General features: G+C 37.4%; 2 protein-coding genes across 2 annotated transcripts; one reads left to right on the top strand and one right to left on the bottom strand.

The window, feature by feature from the left end:
- Positions 1 to 5,925: 5,925 nt before the first annotated feature.
- Positions 5,926 to 13,886, bottom strand: Cbr-ptr-18 (the record flags this gene model as incomplete). Its single annotated transcript, XM_002630967.2, has 11 exons — positions 5,926 to 6,180; positions 6,225 to 6,428; positions 6,474 to 6,837; positions 6,886 to 7,689; positions 7,736 to 7,845; positions 7,938 to 8,201; positions 8,863 to 8,959; positions 9,160 to 9,420; positions 13,013 to 13,138; positions 13,183 to 13,293; positions 13,765 to 13,886. 11 exons carry the CDS (start codon positions 13,884 to 13,886, stop codon positions 5,926 to 5,928), a joined length of 2,718 nt encoding a protein of 905 aa, XP_002631013.2.
- Positions 11,606 to 12,968, top strand: CBG02767 (the record flags this gene model as incomplete). The annotated part of the gene is made up of 4 exons (XM_002630968.1): positions 11,606 to 11,707; positions 12,341 to 12,478; positions 12,543 to 12,642; positions 12,688 to 12,968. 4 exons carry the CDS (start codon positions 11,606 to 11,608, stop codon positions 12,966 to 12,968), a joined length of 621 nt encoding a protein of 206 aa, XP_002631014.1.
- Positions 13,887 to 18,649: the final 4,763 nt, after the last annotated feature.

Genomic DNA, 18,649 nt, shown 5'->3' on the forward strand with positions numbered 1-18,649 from the left:
GAGAAGGTGATAAGAATTGATAGAGAAGCTGATTAGGAGGTTGAAGACTATTTGAGAGGAGGTCAAATCGGTCTAAAATTCGGTCGCGAGCATAAAAAATTGGAAAAGCAATATCTGGACTAATCCGATTATTGAAATAGTCTAGTACATATTTTTGATCCAGAAATCCTGAAGACAGTATTTTCAAAATTCAACCTGATTTCTGCACCAAAATTAGAGATGTTCGGAATGTCGAAAATTCCGAGTTTCAAATATTCGGAATTTCGGAGTCTCGGAATTTTCAATCCCAGTTTTTGGAATCCCGTTCCGCAAATCGTTGACCAGATTTTTCTAGTTTTCTTCTCCGTTCAAGACACGTTATTCTCAAATGGGTTAGAATACCATAGATTACAGTAGCGAATTGTAGGCGCACTCATTCCTTTCTACGGACAAAGTTTCGGCTGTTTTTCAGACAAAAGGGGTGTTCAGGTCAAAGGTTGATGGCCAAGATATATGAGATGTGGGTTGGAAGAATTTAGGGAAATTAGTCCTCGTTCGAGAGCTAATATATTTTTAGAGCCTTCATCTCTTTAAGACTTTTTGAAGTTTGTGAAGCCATCATAGAATTCTCAATTCTTCGCTTTAGACCCCAAGGATTCAAAATTGAATCCTCCAACCATTCCGTTTTTGAATGAGCACTTGAAACTTCTTTTTTGACCCATTCACAAGTTTGCTCTAATCAAACAACCGTCGTACAATCGTATACATAAGAAGACGATGGTCAGTCATCGACACTTTTCTCTGTCGTTTTTCTTATCAGTTTACAGACCAAATAGGTCAGAGCGAGAGCCTTCGGCGCCATTATTTTCCTCTATTTCTCTATTTCTCTCTTCTTTTTGTTTTCACATGTGACATTAGCTCTTAAAATGACACAAATGGTACAAGCAAACAGGGTCCTTTCAGCTAGACACTCAAACAATCACAGAAAATTCTAATTGAAAGGTTTTTTTCGGGAGAAAAATCGAGATAAAAAAGTGTTGGGGTAATTAGGAAACGACTTGATGTGATTGACACCTCGGGACTAGATATGGGTATATACTCACCTTTTCAAGAGATTCCAATCTTTCCCTCATTCTTCAGTTGATGTTTCCTCAAGTCACCAGAGAAACGTTGAGAAGGTAAAATGATGGTTATCTGCAAAATTGAACATGTTTATCTACCCTTGGAATTGTTTTGTCGTATAATTATTAATGGAAAGAGGGTAAAAGTGATGGTTTTGGCGCTAAGGGCAGAGACTCAACGTAACGCATATGTTTCCGTCCGGAATGATCGGCGCCAGTGATAATATTTTAGTGAGGGGAGTTTTCTGATGGGTCACGAGAGGAAAGTTACTAGTTACTATTAGGAAAAAGGAATTTCGTATAGAAACATTTTGGAGCGAGAAATAGGGTTGATGGTGGATGATTAGATTGATTTGCAAAGGAAATCGTTATTGTTATCTTGTCTTGCTATTTGTTAAGTTGATAACATGAATTGCTAGGATCCAAAATCATTTTGAAACATTCTCATGGACGGTTGAAAAATTCGCTGTAAAACCTGTAAAACAGGGGTCCGGCACTGTCAAATTTGAGCTCAATTATCTCAATTTCTATGCAAGATATCGAAAATATGTCAACTCACAAAGCACTTCTGATATTATGGTAAACAATTTATTAATTGAGAACTTTTTCATATCTTAGACAGGAACAGAGAAAAACTGGCTCAAAGTTAAAAGTTAGGGACCTTTTATTACAGGTTCTACGGTATTAACTTTTTTGAGACTTCGAGGACTACATTCAGGATTATCGTAAAATCTAGATGCACTTTTCTTTAAAATCTGATACAGTTGGTTTTTGTACTATTCTCTCAATATCTGATCTTCAGAACTTTCAGAACATGAATCTGCCCTTATCTGGACGGTATGGTACATTCAGATACCGTGTATTCCAACCTATACGTGCACTTCAAGCTCAATGATCTTGGTTGCCATGAGAGATATCAAAAATCTGTTAACGGATAAAATATTGGTGATATTATGATAAACAATTTTTCAGTTGAAATTTTTTTTTTTGATGTCTTCTGAAAAAACCGAGATGTTTGAGCTTCAAGTTCATGTACATGGTGGGATTATATTGGATAGTGAAGATTCCTATTAAAAATACGGCAAGTGAAAATTCCTATAAAAATCCTTAAAAATCAAGTGGACTGTCAAAAATGAGTAACCTAACTTATGTGAAAAAAAGGTGGAGCTTCTTGTATGTGATAACAATATTCCGATTCTAAATTTTTCCTTTTTCAATATTTCAATATTCCAAAGTACTCAGAATTTCTAAGATTCCAGAAGAGATTCGAAAATCGTACAACTTCCATTTTGAAATTTCCAGTTCTTGAAAACTTCTTAAAATAAATCAGTTGAATCTCTGATAAAATCATTTTTATACCATTCACCACTAACTCTTACAAGAATTAGCAAAGAAAAGTGAGCTGAAAAAATTTTTTTCTATCAGAACACATTTTTTTCTGCTTTCCCATGATAACACTGGCCTGTATAGTTCAAAAATATAATATTTTGAGAGGTAGAATAGGAAAATTTTCAAAAAAATTTCAACCAATTTCGAAACTGACATCGAAGAAGTGATGGCAAATTTGATGTAATAAACTAGAGAACAATTTAGTAGGTCTTTCAGAAAAACCATTGTTCCCGTCGAGGATCTCTTGATGATAATCGAACTACAAAACTTGAACCAATAAAAATATCAAAAAAATTTCGACCACGGCAGGACTCGAACCTACAATTCCCTTTTAATCCGAAGTCTGGTGCCTTATCCATTAGGCCACGCGGCCACACTTTTCCTTCCTTTCTTCTAGTGAACTCCTTCAACCTACTTTCCTCCATATCCCCTAACCCAAATCCCATATCTACCTCAAATCGATTAATCTTACCTCGTGAAGAGAATCGCATCAATCAAGTCTCCATGTAAATCTTTGTCAACACTGAAATACAAGGATAGATCAGACTCCGCGATATAAATGGCTGTAGAAATGAGAAGAGAATTGAAATAGGAAGAGTCCATTCTTATGCTTTTCCTCTATCAGTGGCACTGTCTGTTGGCCGGCACCGACTGTTACTGTCCACCTCTCTATTTCCTTTGATGTTATCAAGTTATCAACTCTTTTCGCTGGAATGAAAAAATCACAATTTGTCGCCTCGTTTTCCCGCATTTCATATTTTTTCGCTAATTGTTTTTCTTGCCGAGTCAGCATATTGTTCAGTTTTCCCGCAAATTGGATCAGGTGTTCGATGTTATCAGTTGGGACAGCCGGTGTCGGGTGCTGATAAGAGGAACACCAGAACTCTAAAGTTTTCTTAGCTCTTATCAGTGTTTGAGCTCCCATGACTTCATTCGGCAAAACATGTGATAAGAAATTTCTAGTCGCAACTTGCTTTTGCAACTTGGCACATAATTTTCGTAAAGTTTCGAAAAACTCAGAAATGCGTTGAGAGAATCCGGGTTTGCAACTAATTTTGAAAATTTTCATGAACAAAGTTTTCCAGAAATTCGAAGTTTCGTTTTTTCAAAAATATTGAAGTTTAGTATAATCCTTGTTTTATTTTAACTAGTTAACTAAACTCTCAACAGGTCGTATTATTTTTAGTACCTCTATGCGGCGCGAGATCTTATCTCTGACGACACCAATCGGACACCAAGGGTGTGTCTCTAGCAGCATCCTTCTTTGATCCTTTGCAACATAGAAGAACATTAAACTACCTAATGAGACAGCGGACAGGTGCCCATAATTAGCCCGAAAATTGGCTTGGTAGATTCTTCCGGAAGATCCGAAGAAGATTTTTTTGGAACCTAGGAAGTTTGGGGATTTCGGAGAGTGAAATTGAGTTTGGTCGGAAAAGCAGGATTCTGTTGTCTTCTGATTCTAAAGCTAATTAATTAATGAATCCATTGAAGCTAGATAATTTAAAGAGTTTGATATGACAGTAAACATCTGGAAAATATGTGACAATTTTTACTGAAATATCTTTTGACTTTGAACCATTTTTTCTCGGTTCCTGTTAAAGATGTAAAGAAGTTGTCAACTGGTAAACTGTTCATCATAACATCACAAACATTTTATCAGTTGACACATTTTTGATACCCCTCAAAAGAGCCGAGATAATTGAGCTCAATCGTGACAGTGTGGGGGCCCGTCTATTACATCTTTTACCGTACATCAACTTCAATAACTGAAAAATGCAGGACTCTCTAATTTTTCAGTTTTGTCATTCTCATCCGGAAGTCTAACTCAACCTATTTCCATCAACTTTCCCATGATCACACTTTCGTGAGAAACATCGGAAAACATCAAAACACTTGTAAATAAGTGTCTATTGTGATAAGCATCTTTATGTTCCAAATATCTATATTTATGTTCTTCTGGGTCACGCTTCGATCCTTTGATCCTTCGCCAATGATTGTCAGTCCATAAAATTACGAAACACCTTTCTCTCTCTCTCTCTCTCTCCTTCTCTCTCTCTCTCTCTCTCTCTCTCTCTCTCTCTCTCTTCCAAGGAAAGAAACACTCGATTCGTTCCGAAAAGGGACCGCTCACGATCGTTAACCTCTGGTACTCTAGCTCGTTCCTGTGTTGCGTCATACCCCAAATGTTGACCACACGGAGAGAAATAATTGGAGACACGAAGAAAGGGATGCCCATGACAAGAAAGAACATAATGGATTATTCAAATGCGAGCGAGAGAGAGTGATTGGTGGATTGGAATGAGGATATCATAATATGTCACAAGTGTCCTTTGAGGATTCGCCGAACAAAGAAAAGGATTGCGCTAAGCCAGATATGCAATACATATTGCTAATCATACAGATTTCGATGGTCCTTTAGAAAAAGAGAAATGAGATAATGAAGTATAAGCGGATGTGGGAAATAAGGTCCAATTGGGATTTTTGAACAAGTGCCTTTTTGTTAGTTCATTTTATCTGAAAATTCCGAAGACAAGATCTTCAGTAAAGTATGCCATCTTGAAGGCAGAACTATATTCAATTTTTTATCGGGATGCAGAGACATCGGGAGCAAACTAGATTTTTAAAATTGTTAAACTTTCGAGACTCTGAAAAAAAGTAAGTTGACATTTTTCGTTGGAAGCAGTCGGAATAGTAACGAAACTGCCTATTTTGACAATTTACACAATAACTGAGTTTCCTATTCAAAATTTAGAACAAAATAATTTCAGACATTTTTGTCATTTTTAGGGTTTTTGGAATAAATCTTGACTAACTATGCTCCTGGGTATTGAACTGAAATTTATAGCTAATATTTTGACGTTCGTCTAGATTTTTTAAAAATTGTTGTTATGCTAATCTCAACCGTTGTTTGTAATTTAAATACAACTGAAATAAAGAACGTCATCTTGGAATTCAGAACTGTTTTTTAAATTTCGTGGGGGGAGTAAACTAGATTCTAAAAATTGTTGGAATTTCGAGGTTCTGAAATTGAAGGCGAGTAAATTAATTTGGAATTTTCATATTTTCCAAGATCCACAAAACCTACACATAGAGTCTCGAGAGACCACAGGATTATGATCCACACTTCGTATAAGAGAAATACAACATTCTCAGTTTCAAATGTGAAACCTCCACTGTTCATACTCAAAAAAAAAAACTTTTATGGACACACAGACTCTAAAAAACAGTGAAAGACACATATAGCACATTTGAATTAAGCCACTAGCAAAAAAATGAAAATTTCTCGAAAGTGAATCAAAATGAGGGGCAACCCGTAACAGTAATCGATTGGAGCACAGTATGTAAAAAGTACGATGAGGGACAATGTAAGAAAAAACAGGACAATTTTCAACGGGTAGTTTTAAAAAACTGGGGGAAGATGGATTTTAAAAAATTAAGCTCTTTCAGCATTTCTCGTCGTCTTCTCGACTGGTTCTTCTTTTGTTTTCTCCTCAACATCTTCTAATTCTTTAGGTGGCTCGTCTTTCTGTGGAATCGGACCAGCTTCGTGCATTTGGAGTGGTGCTACTTTCTTCTTCTGAGGTCCTGATGTTTTGGTGAATGGAAGAGCAGCGAAAACAACTGGGAGGACGACTAGACCGTGGAACATTCCAAGAAAGATTACAAGGACTACAACTTTAACGAAAACCTGAAAAAATGATATTAGTTAATTGAAAAACTTGTCTCCCTTACTTGAACCATGTAAGCGTGCACCAGAGCTAGTACAGAAATAGCCAACATTGTAGACGTTCCAGCTTGGAACATTGGCCAGGCGATTCCGGCAAGAGCATGACGGATTCTGGCTCTCTTCGATTGAAACTCTCCTTTGTAATAATGCCATGTAATGTGGGCAACGAAATCGACAGAAAACCCAATAGCCATGAGGAGAGTGGTCATCTAGAAATTATATTTTTAAATAAGTAAAATCGCAGTGGGGTTTACCGAAATAGGATCTAAATCGATATTCATGTAAACCAAGCATCCGAAAACTCCCAAATTAATAGACAAAACTGCAGCTGATGAGGTTACAATGGTGACTGGGGATGGTGTGAACAACGTCAAAATCATTATCATGCAGACCAATGCACAGATTACTGTAGACTCGGTAACAGGGACAATTGTCAAAAGTTGATCGGAGTACATGCTGAAGTCTTCGTAAATCGTGAGATTCAGGTGCTGATATTCTGAAGCCATCTGACGCCAGTTTTCAAGAAGTGCAAGACGGTCGGACCAAGAGACGGCGTCGTGGAATCCGGTAGAAAAAACAAACTTTTGAAGGCACGATGGCTTTTCCGAAAGGCAGTCTCTGAAAAAGGATAATTTGACGGATCTGTCTTAATTATTAGGAACTTACTGATGATTACCAAGATTCACGAAATGAGACCATCTTCTGTACTCCATCAATTTGAAGAATTCTGGCAGATAGCGATATTTGAACTCAATGGATCCATGCTCTTGTTCTCCAACATACGGAAGATACGGTAGCAGCCACATATGCGTACTCGCTGCTCCAACACTGTTATTCGCAGTTTCAAATCTTCTCAGAATTCTCATAATCTCTGGAACGGCATCTGGCTCACTCATATTTCCTGGATTATTGACAAACACTGCCACTTGACCACCTTCTTTGAATATCACATTCGTTTGAAGTCGTACGAGTGGAAGAAGCGGAGAATCATCCAAGAAAAGCTTCTCAGAACTTAAACCAACCGCGATTTGCATTACTCCACGCGCCATGAAGAACCAGTAGGTCAACATTAATGCTCCAATCAGGAACTTGCTCCATGCGGCCATAATAAAATCAACCCAAACATCCAAAATCTTGGCGAGAAGCTTATTGATAGCCTCTCCAATGGCTCCGTCCTTCTTTTTCTTGTTCTTTGGCTCCTCTTTGAGTGGTTCGTATTTCCACCAGAAGTAGGCATTCATTCTTCTTTCTTCACGATCACCTCCAAGAACCAAAACTGCTGAGAAGAAGAAGATTTGGTAAATGTAATCGTAGATAACAGCGGTGGAGATGAACACACAGAAGGTGTAGATTGCTGGTGTTGGCGTGAAAATTCCAATTCCGAAGGAGAGAAGATTCGTGAGTGAGGTGATCGAAATTGATGGTCCGGCATCGGCCAGAGTTTCAGCCATACGATCACGTACCGAGTGTCTGCAAAGGACATTGGTATGTTTAGATTGGTGTTTTAAATGCTCACTTGTGTGGTGTTCTGTGCCAAGCATGAATGAAAATGAACACATCATCTACTCCAATCGAGAGAATCAAGAATGGAACGACAGTAACAATAGGGAGGTATTCGAAACCCATCTAAAAATTTAGAATTTGATGAATAGAGTGGAGAATCAATAAATGGCTATCTTCACAATGTGTTAATCCTGACATCTTCTTCATGAACTTACCCAGAACAGGTGTCCAAACGAAGCGCACAACGAGAGCAACGGACAAATAACTCCAAGGAACGACTCAAACGGTTTCGATCTGACAGGATCTTTCTTCAGAGTTGTTATCATTGTAAAGGCCAAAATAATGAAGAACGTGATTCCCATGAGTGGCATTGCAAGGATTCCAGTGCGACGAACTTCCTCAGAAACGAGTCCCTCACTAGTGACGTAGACACGGATCAGTGGATCGTTTTCAGTTGAGAGGGAGTAATCGAAGAGTTTCTGGAAGTTAGAAGAGGGGAGTTGGCTGTTGTGACGTGTTAGGAGACTTGGGTTATGGACAAATGTGTGATTTTTATTACCAATATGGTTTATGAGAGGGAGAATCGAATGGGCTCACGCGATGGTTGCCTAGGACTCTGTTTCATTTCAGTCATTGAGTTTTCAGTTCCTATTGAACCTAGATTGAGAGCAAGTTATGTTCTATTCAAGCATACTTCACTACATATTATAGTTTAATTATTAATAGGGCCAATTGTCTCAAGTCCTTGAAAAAGTTGAAGATTAAAAAATACCGTATCTCCTGTAATAAAAGACTGCCCATACCGTCAACTTGGAGCTCAATTATCTGGCTTCCTGGGCAATGTATCAAAAATTTGTCTAATTAAACATTTTTATCTTAAAATAAATTTTTTGTCAGTTGACACACTTTTAATATCTTGCATATAAATTGAGATTATTGAGTTCAAACTTGACACTGTGGGGGCCCTTCTTATACACGTTTTTTTTGAAATTTTCAAAGGATTATTAATCAGATATTCTAGATGACCTTGCCCGGCCCAGACCTCAAAATACTTCCCATTTTTAAGAAACTTTTTTTTCCAATTTTCGAGCTTTGTTACATTTGATTCTTCCCAAAATAACCCAGTTTCAAATTTCTTACCTTCTCCCATTGCTTCATTATTTCATACATTGTCTCATTATTATAAATAGCATGGAAATTGATAGCCACAAGTTTCGACTCCTCGATAATGCTCGATCTGAAAAACAAAATTTTACTAGATTTCACCGAGAGCATCAACGTTGATTAGCATCCCCAAGAGCTGTGTTGAGCAATGTGATCACACTACAATAGCTAATCCCTTTCTGACATTGCCTTCTGACGCATTTCTTTAAATTCTCATATTTTCGAAAATTCGAAATAACCCACTTTCAATCTTTCAATATTCCAACTCCTCACCTATTATTGATTTGCACTTGGAAGATATTGTTAGCCAAATAGATCCTGTGACCAAACACATCCATACTTGGGTACGTCAATTTCACATGAGCCGTCTTCTTCTTTTGTTGATCACGGAACATTGTCAAGAAGATGTTGACAGCGTCAGAAGTCTCACATTGAGTTCCACAAAAATCTGAGTATGCGTATGATTGATTTCCATAGGTTCCTTTTAGTTTGTATTGTAGGAAGTCCTCAATTTCCAGCGCTTTGTCAATGTATCTGAAATTTTGAAGATCTTGTAAATGTGATTTTCTTCAACTTTCTTTATTCCTAGAACAACTTCCATTTCTTTTTTATATTTTCGATTCATTTCAGATAGATCGTGGCAATCAAAAATGTTCAACATTTTTGATTTGTCAATTTGCAGTCGAGAAGGGTGAGTAGCTTCTGTGAAATCGTGATGTTTCCGAAATATTTTTCACTAAAAACGCAGGGACAGTTTCAATTTTGAAAAACATATTTTGAAGGGGGCCCATCTATTACAGGTTTTACAGTAACTCTAATTCCACTTGTTCCTTGACCTGCCTGCACTCATAACGCTTATAATTCTTGTATATGCCTTCTAGAAACCCAGAAAGTATTCCAACTGCGCGAAAGGTGCTTCTTGTTTTTTTTCATTCTACAGCAACTTCAAAGTTTGTTATTAGGGGTTTGCAAAAGTAATGCGCGTCAAGTTTGGTGTTTTGTATCTCACCCAAAACAAACGGTTTGTGTTCAATTTTTTTTTGTTTTAAAAAGCGCGTTCTTGGGCTTCATTTTGTTATATTATATTGCTGTTTCAATTTGATTTCTATGAAAAAAACATTCTAGAAGATGTCCGACCAAAAATTTCGCCTTCGAGCATTTTTGTGGCACCAATCTAAGGAAGGAAAATCGGCTGCCGAAGCTCACCGCTCACTTTCTCCTGTATTTGGTGAAGAAGCTATATCCGAAAGTCAGTGTCGCCGCTGGTTTCAGCGCTTCAGGAGCGGAGATGAAAGATTGGAAGAAGAATCGCGCCCTGGTCGTCCAGAGCAGGTGAACAACGATGCCTTGAGAGCAGCAATTGAAGTGGATCCTTGCCAAACTACTCTCAGTCTCTCGGAGCAGTTCGACTGCGATTTTTCCACAATTTCCAGACATTTGCATGCAATCGGAAAGACAAACAGGACAATAATGGGAGAAAAAAACAGTGGCTGAGTCCTGGCGAGACCCCGAAACCGACTCCAAAACCGGACATCCACGGAAAGAAGGTGATGATATGTGTCTGGTGGAACACACGAGGTCTCGTGCATTTTGAACTTCTGAGACCTGGTCAAACGGTGAATGCGGACCTTTACAAAGATCAGCTGGACCGTGTGGACCAAGCTCTCAAACGCCAAAGCGTGGACACTTCGACAACACTCTTGCTCCATGACAACGACCACACAAAAATGCAAAAATCATTCAGCAGAAAACTCAGGAGTTGGGCTGGGAAGTGCTGCCTCATCCGCCATATAGTCCCGATTTGGCACCATCGGTTTATCACCTATTCCGATCCATGCGACATCATCTGGCCGAGAAAAAATTCGAAAGCGGTGAAGAAGTGCAAATTTGGGTGGCGGACTATTTCGAGTCACAGCCAGAGGAGTTCTTCAAGAAAGGCATCGCTGAATTGCGCACACGTTGGCAGCAAGTAGTGAACAATAATGGAGAATATCTTATTGATTGATGATCTCTTGTTTTGGTTTTACAATAAAAGGAAGTTGCATCAAAAACGCGCATTACTTTTGCAAACCCCTGATATTAAATCGAGTCAACTTTTCATCAGAAATTAATTTTGGAATTGACTTGCTTTCGGCGAATCCAATTAACTATGATTCTAACTTCCTCGTTTAGCTCTTTTTTGATCTAATTTCATAATTTGTTCTTCTGAATACCCGTTTTTTCTATTCCAGATATGACCCCGAAACGACGTTAACGGGACTTCGAGATGTGATGGTGACGTCACGAGCAAATGGAATAAAAAGCAGGTGATAAGAAGAGAGAAGAAGTGATTTGGAGGGCGAGTTAATAAACAACTAACCAAGTGATTAGCATAAGTGTTGAGACAACTCAACTCGACAAAATTTCAGAATTTTCAATATTTTCAGTTTGTCTAACTCGATTAGCAACATGTAGAGGAGACATACTGATTGAAAATTTTTTATTTCGGAGATAAAAGTTGAAATTTCGAAAATTAGGAAAGTTGTCGAAATTTCGGTTAAGTTAATCACTTTACATTTTACCTCGCTATCCTTCTAGGATGGACGCTGTCCCAAAAACTTGTTCTCATTACAAAAAAAAATGATTTACGACCACCCGAAATTTGCCGGTTTCTTAAAAAACCGTCTTATTGTCTCTTCTTCTTCATCTTTAAAACCACAAAAAAGAGGATTTCAGAGCAATGTGTCAACTGGACGAGCTCAAGGACTATGGAAATAACACAGTCCTTTTAATGATACTGTTTCTGTTCACTGCTCTTATGATACTTTCGATCTACATGAATGTTAGACTCTTGGTAATTCTGTGCCACAGATTCAAGAAAGAACAGAAATATAATTATTTCCCTATGTTAATGTTACTGAATTGCCTTTCAATGATCAACGAGCTGATTTTGTTTGCCGGAATATTTTTGCCATTTGTTGAGAGTAAGTTCGAAGGGATGTACAGGCACTGGCTAAAAACGGGCGACTGCAGGGGCGGCACCTGCTGATTACAAAATAAACTTAGCGCCAAAATGGATCCCAAAACCAATGTGAAAATTTAAGCTCTATTTTTCAGTAGAAAAATACCACAATATCAAGTACCCTTTCATCTACGCCCTAGTGACCCCATCAGAAATCTCTCTGGCCGATGTGCTTCTATGTGCTCAACGAATTTGGTTACATAAAAGTGACAAAAAGGACACAGTAGCATCTCGATGGTACTCCAAGCAGAAAAGTATTATTTTTAGTTTCAAATTTCAGGATTCCGTTGGTCATTTTCGTTTTTTTGTGCATCCCATTCGGTTACGTTTCATTTCATTCTCAAGTCTATACTGTTACCTATGAACAAGAGCGAAGCAATTTTCTATTTGCTTGTTTCTTGTAAGAATTATCTCTAACAAGATCAAATCTGAACAAAAAATATTTGAATTCAGACTGACAACATCACCAAGGGAGTATTCTCAACTTGCTCGTTTGTCGGCTACACGGGGATGTTTGTCTGGGTTAAGAAGAGAAAGATTGAACATGATACGATTATAAGACAAGCTCTCCCAATCGCTATTTTCCAATTGGTAAGTTTTAGAAAGGGTTTTGTCTCGGTCAATTGAATCAATAAAAACAAAATATGTTTTTCAGTTCGTAATCGGAGCACAAACTTTTCTGGAGTTCCAGCCAAATCCTAAACTCTCTCCTCATGCTCGTATATTTTTGGACATTTGTTTCTCAGCAGCGTGCAGTGAGTTTCTCCGCTCATTAAAACATTTTCTGAACATATTTTCAGCCGTCGCTGTTCCATTCTGCATTGTCATCGGGGATAGTGAAAAACGCGAAATTTTCTACAGTACACCATGCTGTTGTTATTGCTATTGCCAGCCCCGCCCACCACCACAGATAACCATTCAAAAAGAAGCCAACAGCAGAGCAGAAAGACAAAAAATGGAAGAAGAAGCAGCGATCAAGGAAAGAAGACAGGAAAAGGAAAAGAGAAGAAAGCAAAGAGAGATGGAAAATAATTTTCATAATTTGGATGATAGCTTAGAGAGTAATGAATCCGGTATTTAATTTTTTTACAATTTTTAATAAAAATGTTTCTTTAAAAAACGTACTTTGGTCTTAACAGACTTCCACCGTCGACTGCTTGCATAGCAACAACCACGTGGAATGGACTTCCGAGTTCTTGGAAAAATTCTCTGGCAACCCGATATTCGTACCGTGATGGAGAATTTGAAGCACTGGAGTTTCAGATTTTATAAAAACAAAATTTAATTGAAACTACCTGAAATGATCTCTGACATTATTGACCTCCTTAAACCGTACCACTCCAGCACACATCACCACTGCCCATATCGTTCTGAAAAATGTGCATTTTGGAGTATTCTTCGGTTTTCTGGTAATTCGAATTTTTAGATTGTATTGGTTCCAAGTTAAGCTGAAACTGCACTACTGCTGAAGTTAACCCCCTTGATGAAGAAATTTTGACCAAATTCAAGCCGATTGAAATGTTCATATTTTGGAATTAGTTCACATCCCTCTTCAGATTCCCCCGTTTTCAATTATTCAATCTCTTCATTGATTCATTCCCTTCATTCAAACCAAATCTTAGCTAGTTCAAGTTTTCGTTTTTCTCGTCGTCGCCGTCATTTTCTGCCACGGACATCCAGAGACCGCGAGAGAGAAAACCGGTTCCCCCTCTCCCATTCTATTCGAATGTTAGCCATTTTCCGAGAACCATACACTCATCCTCAATGGCTTATACATTCTTTATATTCGTCCAGAGAAGAGAGGAAAAAATGGATGGCATCATCTCAACCATCTGTCTAGACGTTCTTTTTTTCAAAATGGGTGAAAAGTGACTTACGTAATAAAAAGTGTCCATTTGGGATAGTCGGCGATTTTCAGTCCAAGCCAATAGAAGAAGTCGTGTGTTTGTTGTTCGACCCACTGGGATACCCGGTCAAAACATTGGAATATTGATGGCATCGCAGTAGGTTCAATAACCTGAAAATTGGAGTTGAAGGAACTTATCTAGAGAGATAAAGACATTTATATATTTTAAAAAATTATAAACGATTTTAGAAATCAAAAATAAGGACGGAATAAGGAATCAATAAAAAGGAAGATACACCCAAACTGTTTTGAGCCTTATTATATCGATTCCTTCGTTGAAGTATCAAAAGATCTTTTTAATGATGTCCTTGATTTTGTGGTCTCTAAACCAAAAAAAATGATGTATGAACGAAAATTGGTATGAGATTTGAATGAGCAATGCAAAAGTTTAAGAAAGCAGTAAATATATCAGTGAAACTGAAAAGTGGTTAACGGACAAAATGTTAATTATGATATCAAAATTGTTTTGCCAGTTGACCACTTTTCGATATTTTTTCACAAGAACCGAGATAAATTGACTCAAAGTTAAAAACTAGGGGTGCCGTTCCATTAATCATTTCAGACAAATCTTAAAAGCTGAATGAACTGCCAAAAATGAGATGCTAAACACAGGCACCACCTTCCATCTAAATGATTCCAAACCACAGACGAATATGGGATCAGAATCGGAAAGTGTGTGTATCAAACCAGATGTTGTTATCAAAAAGGGAGAAGACTTCATGATTGACCCAAAACACACCTAGCTAATTCCATTTATGCCATACACAACATTTAATGAATCGAAAGTCTGCCTGCGCTCTTCTTTTTCATATCCATACTTTCCCTGCCAATCACCTCGTTTTTTCGTCATTCCATCACTATTCACCCCGCCGCCAAGATTAAAAGATTTATGACGAGGAAACTTTATGAGAAGAAGAAGACGTGTCCTCTTCTTCTGACGGCGGTTTTGTGGATGCAAGAAGACCGGGTTGAAGGGCGCCGCGGCACAGATGAGGAAAGAGACCAACACATGGATATGGAGAAGATGTTGGAATAGAAGAAGAAGGAAAAAAGGAAAATGGCAACTGGATGGATATTGAAGGAAGAGTGAAGAAGGATTTGATGAGATAGAGATGGCAACAAAAAAGAGATAGGTTCGGATTGCATGGAAAAGAATTTCGAGAATTTTTTTGAAACAAAATAGGATAGGGATGGGCAAAAAGAAGGCTATAGACTAGTCTGGGGAGGATATCCGGTACAAGCTAAATACAAAAAATGATAATGAAGGCACAAAAAAAAATCATGAGGATCGATTGATAGTGATATCAGTGTCCAATCATACAGTAAAGCCATTTTTCTGTTAAGACTAGCCATGATCAGAAAATAGGGGAAGTCAGTAAAATCTGAATTTTTTCAAGCTGAGCCAGAAAAATTAGCTGCCGTAAAGTCTGTATTAGAAGGGCCCCCTCAAATAGAAGGGTCCTCCGAGAAGAGCTTGAAAAAATAAATAGGCCCTTTTCAAAATGTATTATTTAAAGTTGAAAATGTCGGTACGTTTTCAGTGAAGAACTCAGTTTTGGTAAAAATGATGGATTTTCATGGATTTCGAACAAGAATCCACCGAATTTTTAATTGAAAAATTTCGGAAAAATGGCTGGAAATATAGAAGGGTCGGTCATTCTAATACAGGTTTTACGGCAAATGCGGATTGCAATGAATATGTTTAGGAATAAAGGATTTATGTTTTGAACAATTTTATCCCATAAAAAAATTAAGCTTACGAAAGTCCAAGTAATTGTCAAACTATTGATTAGTAGCGTTAAACTTGTGGTAGAAAAGCCCCCTTACTTTCGACTTTGAACCAATTTTTCTCTCGGTTCTTGTTAAAGATACAAAAAAGTGGTACACGGATAAATTATTTATCATAATATCAGAATTTTTTTCTCAGCTGACTGAGTTTCAATATTTCTCACAGGGACAGAGATAATTGATCTCAAAGTTGACAATGTGGGGCCCTTCTATTACAGGTTTTACGATAATTGAGCTCAAACTTGGCAGTGTGGGAACCCTACTATCGAAATTTCCACAGTGATTTTAAAAGATCTGATAAACAGTCGAAAGGGATGCCAAACGTTTGTCTTTAGATCTGAAACTCAAGGCATATAAGTCAGAAATTCAATGCATTTGCTCAATAATTATACGGAAACTGATGGTCTTAAAGGATTCGGACATTTTTGAAACATCTGAAGGACTGATTCACACTTTCCATTATCCTTTTCATTTACATAAAAATCTAGGAGGAAAAAAACTTTCTGAAAAAAAAACGAAAAGATGTTCCACTGATCGTTTCAACAGAAAGTTTCAAAACGGTTAGGAAAATGCGAAGATTTATATGTCACACGAAGGATACGGAATAAGGAAGAAGCCTTCGAAAGGTAGCAAAAAGAGAATTGAAAAGCCGATTATGTGACGAGGAAAACTGTGGAGAAAGAGAGAAAGGAGACACCAGATGTCACAGTATCCGTCACGCTTCATTGACTCTCACGAGACTACTTTTTAATAGATTTTACTAGTTAAGTGACCGTGTCATGTTGTTGTTGTTTTGACAAGAATTGCAAATATATTGCTAATTAGCATCAGAGCGCTTCAGTAAACGAAAGATCAAGAATATGTATGGATTAGCCATCTCAATTAGATCCTTGATTCTGCTTCTGCCCATAGTTGTCTCTTGACCAGTTTTTTTCTCTGATTTCGGCTAAAAAAAGAAGAGGGAAAGGGCATGACGTGCTTAGAAAGTGAAAGTGTTGATACCTTCTGAACCCATCGAGAATGTCGGTTCTTTTTTTGATAGAATGACGACAATTGATCAGTGTGTTCTGGGGGAAAGTGAGAAAAAGGGATTAGAAATTGAGGGAATTTGATTGGAAAGTGAGGGAAAGATAGAGATCGGAAGGATAATACGGGAGGGATCGACTAATTAATTGTAGGGAATCGGAATGTAAGCCGAAATGAGATGCTAGGCTAAGGTTTAATGTTAGCATAGATCAAGAGATTGGTTAGATGCTCAAGTTACAGCATTCCTTAGAAAACAATGAATAGCAGGAGCAAGATAATTGTAAAAAATCGAGAAAAAAAGAAATTTGAAAGTTAGAAACAACAAGGATTACAGAGAAACGAAAAGAATATCCTGTACCGTAAAATCGATCCAATTTTTCTCGGTTCCTGGCAAGAACATGTAAACGTGGTCCACAGATAAATTGTTGATCATAATATCAGAAGTGTTTTTCCGGTTGACACATTTTTGGTATCTTGCATAGGAGCCAAGAAAAAAGAGCTCAAACTTGACAGTGTGGGGCCATTCTATTACAGGTTTTAAAGTAAATGAAAAGCTCAACACTATTGATTCAGTAGTTTACCAAAGTGAAAAAGACACTGATCTTGAAGTAATTTATCTAAAAGACGATTTCCCTATATTTCCGGAATAAAAATAATTTAAGTGGCTACCGTAGACACTCTAATACAGCATTGAGCTCATATATATCTCAATTCCTGTAAAATATATGAAAAAGTAATCTACTAACAAAATTTTAGTGATATTAGGATAAACATTTCGTTAGTCGACTACGTTTTGGTATCGTTTACTGGAACCGAGATATATGGGCTTAAAGTTGGCGGCTTGGGTGGCCTTCTAATAGAGTGTTTACGGTATCTGACAAAGGCAATTTATGCAAGTTAGAAGCATAATACTGAATAAATGGGTCTAAACTTAAACCTACTGAACACGTTGATCGTATCTGATTTTCTCTCAATCACCTCTTCTTATCTCTTCTTTACACTGTGCCTACCTCCCTGTTTTATGACGAAACTGTTCACTTCTATTTTTTTTCAAACCACTAATCACTAATCTTCTTTTTTCTCACATTTGCCATTAAATTAAATCTTCTCAATCACCTATCCTTGATTTTTTTTTCCCTCTCCCTCTATCTACGATTGTTGCCAAAACGACATTGGTCATCAAAGAGAGTGAGGAGAGAGGAAGACAGGTTCATGGCTTCTGCCAGACCGTTAATCCTTTTCATTTGGGAGACGACGGCATGCAAGGGTTCAGGTTCTTTTTAGAAAAAAGGGAGAGGGGAGATGACGTAGATATTGGTCATTTCTAGATGTTTGTATTTTCAAACGATACATTTCTGATGAATGGGACAGATAACAAGAAGAGTAGCTAGGTGCTGAAACTGGTACAAAAGGTCATTAAAAAGATAAACGATGCTTTGGGATTCTAATATTACGGAAATCCGGGATACTGAGAGTTTTAAATGATTCTGATTTTATTATATTTTTAAAGTAGGAGTACGTTCATCTTTTCGATATTCTAAGATCTGAAATGATAAGTTTTCAGATGTCCAAGATTTCGAAACTACTAGAACTGTAAGGTTCTGATACTTAAATGGAATAGCTACCGTAAACACTCTAATAAATGGTCATCCAAGCCGTCAACTTTGAGCCCATATATCTCGGTTCTTGTAAAAGATATAAGAAAGTAGTTAACTGGCAAAATATTCACCATAATATGAAACAAATTTTGTCAATTGACCACTTATTGATCTCTCTCACAGAAACCGAGATATATGGGCTCAAAGTTGACGGATTGTGTGGCCTCTATTAGATTTTTTACGGTATGTTCAGAACATGAAAACTTCTCAGAACTAAAAAAAAGATGGAAATCTTAAAAATAAAAAATGGAAAGAGGGGAATCAAATAATGATTGAGAATGAGGAAGATCCAGAAAAGCAGAGAGGCAATCAACCTTAACAAAGATGATAGTAAATCAGAACAAAATCATGACGACAGTATTCTCTAGAAGAGTTGTTTCATTT

Source organism: Caenorhabditis briggsae (genome assembly GCF_000004555.2).
Source record: "Caenorhabditis briggsae complete genome, chrII, whole genome shotgun sequence".
In the NCBI taxonomy this organism is placed as follows: domain Eukaryota; kingdom Metazoa; phylum Nematoda; class Chromadorea; order Rhabditida; family Rhabditidae; genus Caenorhabditis; species Caenorhabditis briggsae.